The 12451-nt window shown below is 38.2% G+C and overlaps 1 protein-coding gene across 1 annotated transcript; it reads left to right on the forward strand.

Moving 5' to 3' along the window:
- Positions 1-64: 64 nt before the first annotated feature.
- Positions 65-11727, forward strand: LOC113020820 (sterile alpha motif domain-containing protein 9-like). The gene is made up of 3 exons (XM_026165065.1): positions 65-220; positions 4661-4722; positions 6261-11727. The coding sequence occupies exons 2-3, from the start codon at positions 4719-4721 to the stop codon at positions 10895-10897; spliced, it is 4641 nt and encodes a 1546-aa protein (XP_026020850.1). The 5' UTR covers positions 65-220; positions 4661-4718; the 3' UTR covers positions 10898-11727.
- Positions 11728-12451: the final 724 nt, after the last annotated feature.

Genomic DNA, 12451 nt, shown 5'->3' on the forward strand with positions numbered 1-12451 from the left:
TTTCTTTTTAACAATCACGTGACGCTCATTATGCTGTGGGCTTTCCGGTGCAGGGGTGCAGCTCTGCGGGCTTGTTTCTCCAAAAACGAAACTTGAAACTGATCGAGGATACCGTGTGCAGCATAGCAGGAAACGACACATAACATATCGGGCTTGAAACACAGGCGGCACTTTTCTTTGTATGCCTGCAGGGACTGTTTTCCGTCGGTATTTCTCCAAGGTAAGATAACTGCCTTGCCATATCTTATAGATCTAATAGTTTTTTTTGTCTCACTTGTAGGTTGAAATCACGGCTTCTTATAAAAGTTTTTAGTGATTCTTATTGTAAGAGTTAGCCTACGTGTTTGAGTCACAGATTAGAAGCACATGAAAAATATTTGCTTTATTAGGTGTTGTCTCAGACACTTTACAGTTAACAGCAGCTGTCGAGAAAAACGGTGACAGAATGTTTTTTTCACATGACTCCTGAAAAATGCCTTATTACAAACACGAGCGCTGTTTCTCAACATTAATCAAACGAAATAAATGAATAACGCTACACCATTCATTCAAAGTGTAAGAAATGTGGCAGCTATATTGAAACGCTTGCTGGCCCTTATTTGGACAGTTATAACAAAATTACCTTTAATTTTACTTTTCACCATAAAAAGTGCATTTGTACAGTTAGCAGTCAAATCTGAAACCGCTTCTGAGTTTCCCCCAAAATCAGGTTTATACCCCGCCACCCACTACTTTTTTCTTTATATGCTGGGCGTAATACTTATATAATCAACCTTGTCCTTGAGTGATTTAGATTTAAGTGTGCCTCTGGAAATACATTGCCTCGACATGCCTGACATGTGATTTCAAAGGGGCCGGGCTATATAGTGATGGGATTTCCGGATCTTTTTAGAGAATCGGCTCTTTCGGTTCGACTCACTAAAAAGAGCCGGCTTTTTCGGCTCCGAACCGGCTCTTCAGGTTGTTTTGTTGCTTTAATTTATTTATTATTAACAATAATATAAAATTATGCACAAAAGGAATTACTAACGTAAAAAACAGTGGTTTTATTTACATATGTTTATATATAAATATATGCGGTGGCCCCTAGAGACAAAACACGTACAAACTCCAAAACATATTTCTAGCATGAACTGAACTTCCAAACCAGAGCTACTAGATCACTTAAATTACACAATTGAAAGCATGTGTGTATTGTTTGTGTATTTATACACAGGCACTCATGTATATTCAAATAATTTTTTAAAAAAAAAGTTAATTTACCTGTTACTACCACACACCAAATCCGGTCATTGGTACTTGCTGGATTGTGTAGCCACTAGGTAACAAAAGCTTAACACTGCGCCCAGCATCCTGGAGCACTTCTGTTGTCTTTTGTACGTGTTTTGAGTTTGTACGTGTTTTTACGTGCTTCGGAGTTTCTATGTGCTTTGTCTCTAGGCGCCACCGTAAATATACTTTTATTTATTCACTCCACATAAAAAGTAATAAATAAATCATATAATACAAAAATCAACTATTCACATGTCAAATTTTAACTATTTAAATTTTCAGCCTTTTCCTTTTACAAAATTAAAGTGAAACAACACAAAACACTGCAAACCACAACACAATTAAATATAAATTAAAATATGAAAACAAAAAGAACATGCATATTCTCTGTCATATAGGCCCGCATGAATAAACTTTCTGAATCCTTTATCATCTGCAACTGAAAAATAGTTGTGGATGATTACTATCCGGTTGTTCAGTGATGACGCGACGAATCCTACCTCCGGGTCTAAAGTAGTCTGCGTTTAATATGGCTTTTATGTTGTTAACATGTTTAATGCTATGTATTTTCTTCTATTTGATCTCAAAAAGCTCCTAAAACAGTCAGTGATCCCTGTTGACCTCCCTCGGCTTTTATTACCGCTAATCATTTATTTAAGCTCAGTTTTTAAAACCTTAGGATGTAACTACAGCCCAGCCCATGCAGCAGTATATGAATGACTAACTTTGTATTGTAGATGAATTATCTCAGTTGTTCTCCTGGCTGAAGTTTGGTCCTTTTACAGCATCCTGCCATGCGATTACATTTGTTCCTGACCACCGAGAAAACTCACGTTAACTTTTATCGAGTGGAAAAAAAGTTAGCTTGTTTATATTATGCTAACATAGCTATGTCGCTAGCGGTCACGTAGCACATCATTATATACCAGCTAGCCAAACTTCAGTAACCCTACAAACGTCACTGCTGTTTAGTTTTCTGTCTTCATTTATGCTGGAAGTGATAAGAAAGCTGTATGTTTTAATTTGTTTCCAAAACCCCGCAGTCAGGACATGCTATATTGTATTTAGATAGAAGCTAGCGAGCTAACTCCCTGCTAACTTCTAACTCCGTTAAATGTCATAAATTCCGTTTTCATGGATGCCTGGATGTTAAACTCAATTGTTACACCTGGTAGAGCAGAACGCTGATCATTTTATTAAAGATGAAAGACTTTAGACAGTTTTTCAACTCTCAGTAATGCCACAGTGATCGTTTGATATATGGACCTGCAGCGGAGTTTAGACCCAGACACGGCTAGTGACGTCAGACTGAACAACCGGATACCTTTCTAATGTGACGTTGTTGTCCCTGGCTCTCTTTCTCTCTCTCTCTCCCTCTGGTTCTGTTCCTGTGCTACTGAGTGTAACTACCGCCCCTCCCCCCTCTGCCCAGCGTAAAGCACAAGGCTCACATGCAGAGTGAAGTGAAAAAAGTGCGAGAGAGGCTGAGAGAAAGAGAAAAAAAAAAAAAAAAAAAATCACGTGACGGCTCGCGATAAGGAGCCAGCTTGCGTCGTTCACGTCAAAGAGCCGGCTCTAAGAGCCATTTCGTTCGCGAACGACCCATCACTAGGGCTATAGAAGGGGGTCCAATTACAATAGCGAAGATTGGACTTTAAAGTGATTTCTAGCATTTGTTACACTACTGTCAGTAAAATATATAACAAAAGAAGTGCCATGCCTGAGGTGATATCTAAAAGTATCAGCTAAACATCCAGGAAGCAAATCTCCTTTTCCACCACATCGCACAGGTGCTCTGTGGATTGAGGTCTCTGGATTGAGCTCTCGTGACTGGAAGCCATTTGTGTACAATGAACTCACTGTCATGTTCAAGAAACCAATTCAATTCAATTTTATTAAATTTTATTTATATAGTGCCAAATCACAACAAGTCGCCTCAAGGCGCTTTATATTTCACAGTAGATTGTACAATAATACATACAGACAAAAACCCAGCAATCATATGACCCCCTATGAGCAAGCACTTTTGTGACAGTGGGAAGGAAAAACTCCCTTTTAACAGGAAGAAACCTCCAGCAGAACCAGGCTCAGGGAGGGGCGGCCATCTGCTGCGACCGGTTGGGACGAGGGAAGGAAAACAGGATGAAGGACATGCTGTCGATTTTTGGGATTATTTGAGCTTTGTGATAGTACGAGCCCACTGGACTGTTGTGATTTCATATAAACTTTCTTTTGTAACCAGAAGAGGTTTGGTTAAAACAGTGATTCTGGGACAATATACGTTTTAGTTTTGTTTTAAACGCTCTTGCATCAAAAATATTTGCTTTAATAATGCTACATTTACCAAATGGCAAAATCAAAATGTGCCCAAAGACTTGGTATTAAATCCAGTTCTTTTGGATTCTTTACGGCTAAAAAAGACACAAGGCTCAAAGTGGTCTTTTAGTCAAAAAAAATATCTTTTCATACCCGGGATATGGAGACCTGAATACAAAACACACAACCCCAGGTCTGAAGCACAAACAGAAGCCTAGGTATTTATATACTTGCTCTCTACGTCACACCACTATAAGTTTCGATCAAAGACTCTGCTTAGTTTCACTTTCTGGCTGCAAAAGCATGCAGTTTCCCGTCAGTACTTTTTGGCACAGACTGTACTCAGAGTTAGGCCTCTCTTATATTAAAACAATATAATCAGCAAATACACATTCAGATTATATATTCAAACCCCAACATTGGCTATTTTTTTTTTTTTTTTTTGGCATTAAAATCTTATAAAATAGTGTTCACAGTGAGGGATGAACTGTGAGACAGCAAGTGTTACAGCCGCTCGGCAGAACGGATTTACATCATTTTGTTATTAAGAGCAAAGCAATAACTACAAAATCAGACTGGGCAAGGAACTTGTGGTGGTTGATCTTCAATTGGTGAAGTTCGGGGCTACAAGAAACTTTCTTTAATGAGCAGCTGTCTAATTAGGCAAAGCCTGCACCCCACTTCCACCGGGCGCACCTTGATCTTCCAGCCTCTGTCCTCTGCCTCAGCTGCCAAGTTGGCATACCGCAGTTTCTTATGCTCAAACGTAAGAAGCTGCTAGTTTTATTACAGACATGGCAGGACCCCCCAAAATCCCGAAAGGTTGTGTCTTATCAGTCCACAAAATATTTTTCCAAAAGTCTCTGGGATCATCAAGATATTTTTAAACAAATGTGGTTTTCTCCTTGGAGCTCTCCCATTGCCAATTTTACAAATTCTTTCTTATTGTTGAATTGTTGAGTTGTCAGCTTTTTCCTTAGATTGTGGCATGATATGTTGCTTTTTGAGATCTTTTAACCTACTTCACTTGAAATTATTTAGGACTTCATGTCATTGTGTGATTTATTTGCAGATAAAAGGTGATAAGTAAAACGCAGTGCTAATAATGTGACAAAAGGAGGAAGAAAATCATGGGTAAGTAAATTTTGTTTCTATGAGATGCCTTTTTTTTTTTTTTTTTGCATTTATGGAACTTTCAAGTATCTGTAGCCTACTTGCAATTTAATGTTTTCTTCTCCGATTCCAAAGTGTTAAGCATTCCATCTTAATCCGGTCGTTAAGTGATGACGTGACGAATCCTACTTCCGGGCCTAAAGTAGTCTGCGTTTAATATGGCTTTTGTGTTGTTAACATGTTTAATGCTTTGTATTTTCTTCTATTTAATCTCAAAAAGCTCCTAAAACAGTCAGTGATCACTGTTGACCTCCCTCGGCTTTTATTACCGCTAATTATTTATTTAAGCTCAGTTTTTAAAACCTTAGGATGTAACTACAGCCCAGCTCATGCAGCAGTATATGAATGACTAACCTCGTATTGTGGATGGATTATCTCAGTTGTTCTACTGGCTGAAGTTTGGTCCTTTTACAGCATCCTGCCATGCGATTACATTTGTTCCTGACCACCGATAACACTCACGTTAACTTTTATCGAGTGGAAAAAAAGTTAGCTTGTTTATATTATGCTAACATAACTGTGTCGCTAGCGGTCACGTAGCACATAATTATATACCAGCTAGCCAAACTTCAGTAACCCTACAAACGTCACTGCTGTTTAGTTTTCTGTCTTCATTTATGTTGGAAGTGATAACAGAGCTGTACGTTTTAATTTGTTTCCAAAACCCCGCAGTCAGGACATGCTATATTGTATTTAGATAGAAGATAGAGAGCTAACTTCCTGCTAACTTCTAACTCCGTTAAATGTCATAAATTCCGTTTTCATGGATGCCTGGATGTTAAACTCAATTGTTACACCTGGTAGAGCAGAACGCTGATCATTTTATTAAAGATGAAAGACTTTAGACAGTTTTTCAACTCTCAGTAATGCCATAGTGATCGTTTGATATATGGACCTGCAGCGGAGTTTAGGCCCAGACACGGCTAGTGACGTCAGACTTAACGACCGGATAGACTTTATCAACAGAACAAAAAAAGATATGTACACACAGATAAAAAAAACCCAATAAGTCATATTTAGTAGTTAAACTTTCACAGGTTTCATAGGTGAACCATCAGTAGCATCCTTTAGTATATTTTTTGATTATACAGACCATAATGCTACTGTTTTGGTTTATCCTTGCTGTTCTTTTCCCTGTTATCTCCTTGCTGCAGGCTGCTGTTTGCAGGTGTATGTATAACTTGTACATGTCTTTCTTGTGTAAATGTAAATTTGTCTGTGATTGTGTAAATACTTATGCTATTGTGTGCTTCACACATGGAGAAAAGACAAACTGCCTTTCATTGTTCTTGTAACAGTGACAATAAAAGCTATTCTATTCTATTGTTTTGACCAAAAAAAAAAAAAAGCTTCAATAAGTTTAAAATTAAGAAGCAAACTATTATATTGTCAGTATTTCGCTTAAAGATGGAATTTCTGTCAATTGTCACACATCTCATATTTTTTTAACTAATTTTATTAATGCATAATCAAATACATGCTTTTTTGTGCTCTCACAGCTAAAATACCTCAACAGTTACCAAGTGCTTCTGGGTGGACTGAATCTGAAGTAAGCACCTGGCTAAGATCAATTCGAATAAAGGAACATTACATAGAAAAACTCTATGAAGAAGAAGTAGATGGACAAATCCTACTTGCACTGGATGAGGACTTTCTAAAAACAAAAATCTGCATGAAGTCAGGGCCTGCTCATTTGATTATTCAGAAAAGAGATGAGCTTATCAACTCCCAGCAAAAATGTCAAGAAAAGAAAAAAACTACTGGTTCCAAAAGAACTGAGTTTGAGGAAAAGAAAAGTAAGAAATCAGTTCAGTGTCTTCAAACAGTAAGTGATGGTTCTCCAGCACAAACTACACTGAGCGATCAGGAGAAAGAAACTGCTCAGGAACAATGTGTGTTGATTTCAAAGGAAGACTGCCAACCACGGCCATTCGATCAAGAAGGGACTAATTTCTTATATGTAAAACACAGCATCCTGCAGCCTGAATCAGGTGCTTTTAATCTGATATCGCCATGCCACGAATTTAAGTCTTTTGCTGTAGCTGCTACATTGGATCGCACAAGACTCCAAGCTAAGTTTGCCAAAGAGATTCTTAAATTTGCAACTGGTTGTATGAACATCAGGTCAAATGGTACAATACACTTTGGTGTGATGGACAGCAAGGAGGATGGAGGATATGTGCATGGCGAGATAACTGGTATCCCTGTAACAGAGAAGGATATTTATGTCGATGCTTTGGACCACATTGAAAAGAGTTTCTCCTCTAACACAGAACACATACGCCAGTGTGTGCGACCGCCAAGGTTCATTGAGGTTATAGATCGACAAAGTACAGAAAAGCGATATGTGGTAGAGGTTGACATTGTGCCATTAATAAGTATTGTCAAGAGCAAAGTGTATGCAGTCCGTCTGCCAAATTTCAAAGAATCAGCAAACAAAGTAGAGTATGAGAAAGAGATGATTTTGCGAAGAGTGGGTTCAAAAACTGAGCCAGTGAGTGACAAGAACCTAAGTGACTTTTACCAAAGAGTCAAAGATCGCGATGCTCAAAGAGAAGAAGCAGAAAAAAATCATTTCCTTATTGCTCCAGAAATGTGTCAAGACCTTGGAAGGAAACTCACCATGCTGATGACCAGTGGTAAGAAATTCATTGAAAAGGAAAAATGGTTCATACTCGTAACAAACAAATTCAAACCTGATGACCTTTGTAACATTGACTGGCTGATTAACATGAATATTTTCTGCGTGTTCGACTTTGACCCAGACTCAAAGATATCAGGTCTTTGCAGTAGATACCTTAACGACCGTGTTGCAAATATGCATTCTCTCCAGAGCTACAAGGTGTCCGCTGGCACAAACATCAAAGAATTAACAAGTAAGATGGTTTTGTTCGATCAAGTTAGTTGGATCTTTTGCTATGGCCGTACTGACTTCAAAGGAAATGAAGCTCCATGTGATGAAATGACTTGGATCAAGACAAAAATGATTCAACTTAAAAAATCTGTGTCTTTGATCTGTAATCAGATTTTGTCAAAAGGTACATTCCAGGTCATATTCCTATTAACGTCACCAGTTGAGAAACCACTCTTGTACACCTTCTATGAGTTTTTCACAGACATGGAAGGTCATGAAGACATCATCTGCATCTGTGAATCAGAGGAAAACTTCCAGAAATGGCAAAGCTTTGCAGAGGATCCATGTGGGAAAGAAGCTGTAAACAATTCCAGTGTTGTTGGGATGAAAATGAGCCACATTAATGCAACTCTGCAACATATACAACCTGTGAAAACGCATGCCAGTAAACACTTGCCAGTCTTTGTGGGAGGAACATGTGTTCTTAAAACACAAGTAGAGGAACAGATGTACTCACTGGAGATTCTAACGGTCAATCATTGTGATGAAACATGCAAAGAATTCATCAATGAGGAAAAAGAAAACACGGAAGGCCAGTTCTACCATGGTGGGAGAGTGACTTGGTTGCATTTCTGGCTTGCTGAGAACAAATATGCTGGAGAGGTCATTGAAAGAGATGCTTATCACGATACTTCCAAACTTCTCAACAATGCCTTGAAATATAATGCAGACCAGACTCCAGTGAATATCATAAACATCTACCATCACCCAGGAAGTGGTGGAAGCACTGTGGCAAGACAAGTGCTGTGGAACAACAGAAAAAGTCTAAGGTGTGCGGTTGTGAAGCCCTCATATCCAGTTTCTGTTGTTGCACAACATGCAGTTGAACTAAGAGAATATGAAGAAAAGGATCCACAGAGATGTCTTCCTGTGCTGCTCCTCACTGAAGACTCAGACAAAGAATATCTAGATGATCTCAGGAATGAACTAGAGGGTGCCATAAACGAAAGACAAATCCAGTATGGTACTCTATGTTTCATTTTGTTGAGCTGCAGACGCTCCCATGATCCAGAGAAAAAATGCAAGGAGTCTCCTTTACAGAATGTGTCTGTCACTCATAAACTGTCTGATCAAGAGAAGAGAAAGTTTTCTGAAAAACAAAAGGCACTTAACAAAAAATATGACTTTAACTTCATTCTGACATTTGTTCTAATGAGCAAAGGATTCAGTGAAAATTATGTTCAAAAGTTTGTGAAACATCTGCTCCAAGACATTAACCGTCACTCTGTTGAATGTCGTCTCATTCGTTATGTAGCATTGCTGAACACATATGTTCAAAACTCTTTCATCTCTCAGTCTCACTGTGAAGCTTTGCTTGCCTTAAAGTTTGTCTCAGAGAGGTTTCGTCGACATGAGTTTGAGAGATCCCTCAGTGATCAGGCTAAGCTAGTCTTCTTGCACCTTCGAGATGACAAGACGCACATTGAATCAATCAGAATCATCCACCCACTTGTTGCAAAAGAAATTCTTCAACAACTTCTGGAACCCCAACAAACTCAAAGCAGTTTGGCGATGGATTTGCTCCACGAGGATGTGCTCTTTGAGCATAGTTTAGAAACAGATGAGTATCTCACATTTTTGAGACTGCTTTTTATTCGAAGATCCAGAATAACTGAAGAAGACAAATACTTTTTGAGTTTGTTCTCTCCTTTCATTGAGCATGTGCGTGGAACTGAAGAAAGCCCAAATAAAGCGATCGAGTTGCTCAAGGAAGCATTCGAGCGTTTCCATAATGATCCATTCTTTGCACAGCAACTTGCTCGTCTTCATTATACTTATGAAAAATTTGAAGAGGCCAAAAACTGGGCAGAGACAGCAGTGAAACAGCGGCCTGACAACTCCTATATACTCGACACAAAGGGGCAAGTATATAAGAAATGGTTCCAAGCAAAATGTAAAGCAATTGAAAATGTACCAAAGACGGCGCAAAACACAACAGATGCTGTGGAAACTGCACTGAAAGCACTTGAGTGTTTTCAAGAATGTCAGAGAGCAGCTGATGCTGAGATGCAACATGTCAACACTTCAGGGTTTTATGCTGAAGTTGAGGTTGGGCTGGGCCTTCTCAAACTGATCTTTTCATTGCAAGTATTTGCAAACAGATCCAATGGTCATTCAGAGTGTATGAAGTACCTAACATCAGATTACATCCCAGTGGAAGTTAAAGATGCTTGGGAACCATTTCATGACCATTTGAAAAAACTGTGCCAGACAATGGAAGACACTTTGGAAAGGATCTCAGAGGACCTGAGTTATTTCCAGACAGACATTGATGCAGATGAAGAAGAGACGCCTGAAGGCCCTGAGGGGAAGATACGTCATCCATTGAAATGGTTGGCAATAAAATCCTCTGAGTATGGCAAGTACTTCAGTGAAGCTTTTTCTGCTGCAGTCCTACAGCATCGGAAATCAATCCCAGCCAACCTCACTCCTTTCCAAAAACGAATGATGATCTATCATCTTGGTGGTGGCAACATAACATCCATTCTCTATAAGATAACTGATCAGAAGAACGCAGTAAAACTTCTAGAGCTCATCCTTTCTCTCTACCCCAGTAATCCATTAAAAGCTAAATTTGATCAAATGGATATTGTTAATTACATAGCGGCCCATATTTCTCTGAACTGTCTGTCACCACAAAATCAAAAAGTAGCTCCTCTGAAAGTTCTACAAGCACTTCGTCACCAGTTTCCATATGATAAAATGAAATGTTTGCCAAATGCCCTGTTCTTGCTTACATTGCTATTCTGGCCAGAGGATGACGACACAGAGCATGAGAGAGAAAAAAAATATCAAATTGTGCAAACAGCTGTTGAGCACCTGGAAAAAGGCCACAGGACCAAGATGAAAGACATTCCTCCATGGAAGAGAAGGATTTACACTCATTTTTTTCTAGGCAATGGGAGTGGGCTGGACAAGTTCGTCCACAAGAATAAGTTTGAAAAAATCAGAGAGTTGTCTTCAATCACAAAGTTGTATGAAAAACGCATGAAGTGGTTTAGTGGTGAGGCATTCAAGACTCCAGAGATTGCTGCAATGCTAAAACATGTATCTGGGTGGACTAAAGATGGATTGGTGTATCTTGAAGGTCCCAAGGAAAAAAAGTTCAATATCAGGCCTGTTAATGCACCTTCAGTGCCTCAAAGTAATGAAAACATCACCTTCTACCTGGGGTTCAGTTTCAGAGGCCCTGTTGCTTACAACATAGTTGTGACAAAATAGTCAACAACCGCTGCCTGTCAGTGTCAATCCAAGTTACTTTTACTTTTTAGTATTATGGATGTTAAAAAACTATGGATGGTTTTTAAAAAACACACGAGCCTCAGTTTGTGAAAAAAAGAATAAAGCTAAACAGTTGTAGCATGTAATGATTATGTATGCAATTTTAGTGTCACTCAAAAAACATTGCTCAAGTGTCATAAAAATAATTAACCACTGTTTTGTTTAGTTGTAAATGTATTTAATCTGGCCAAGTTATTTATCCAACTACTTTGTATTGTGATTATGTGGGTGTCACATTTTGTTATGCTTCATTAGTCTCATTTTAGGTTGTACTTCTATTAGTGTATATTTGCATTGTTAGTCTATTAATCTCAACTACACTTTGGGGCCAACTTTTTCTTATGGTATGTGCTATTAGAAGGACGGCATAAATTACTCTGAATCTAAAAATTATTAGGAATAACAATGTAAATATAATTATTGTCATGGCTGGGTATATCCTCTCCGGCTAATATGCCTGTGTGTTTGTTACTTGTCTGTATTCCTTGTGTTCTCTTGACCAACTGTACTTGGATTTTATGAGCTGGTTCATATTCAGTGTTGATGCACTACACCGAAAAACAAAATCTACCAGCTACGCTAAAAGTGAAGCATGTATTGCTTGACTACAGTGTGAGCCTTCTTTCAGTTTTAATGCAGCTTTCCATTGATGTTCCATGACAGGAAAGTTGTTTCCAAGTATGAGCCCTTTATGTGTACTTTTCTAGTATATTATTGTGTATTTTCCAGGATAAATAAGGAAGCAGTATAATTAAATGTGAACTATTTAATTTTCTTGCCTATTTGCTTTTTAAATAGATTGGGAACTGATGTAAAAAAGTTTTTTGCAGTCAGAAGAATGACACTGTTGCATAGATGTTAACTTTACTTACAACACGATTCTTTAGGTAAAAGTGCAAAACAGTAATTTAATGTGCATCTTTTTTTTCTTTGAAGATTTTGCATTTTATTCATATACATGACTAAGTAAACATAAGTGTCCTTAAAATATGTATAAAATAAATGAATAAATAAGGTTAATGACATTTCTGGTGTTGTTTCTTTGTCAAATTGAAATCTCCAGTTCTGCTCAAACTAAAAGAATGGTGACATATGCTTTTTATAGGCAAATGTTTTCAGCTGGGGAAAGGTCTGAGGCTTGTACTGCAAAGCAGGATTTGGTCATATCCAAGTAACTTTAGGTTTAACTCAGGGTTTTCTGTACTGCAAAAGTAGTTCACTTCTACTAGGGTATATTGCCATGGTAACTTATGATGTGAACTGATTAGAGATCAACAACAAAACTCACTGCTTATCGGCCAATGTGTTCTCCAGAAAATAGTGTCACCATTCTTTGAAAATCCCTTAATTGGATTGCTGTGTGCAGGAACTAGGAATGTGTAAATTCTTTCTTTCCTTGATCATCTGTAACATCAATGGAACTTTATTCCTTGATTTTTTTTCTCCCTGTTGACTGCAAACAATTTTACCGTAATTTTATGGTTCCCTAATTAT

Source organism: Astatotilapia calliptera, chromosome 4, assembly GCF_900246225.1.
Source record: "Astatotilapia calliptera chromosome 4, fAstCal1.2, whole genome shotgun sequence".
Lineage (NCBI taxonomy): Eukaryota > Metazoa > Chordata > Actinopteri > Cichliformes > Cichlidae > Astatotilapia > Astatotilapia calliptera.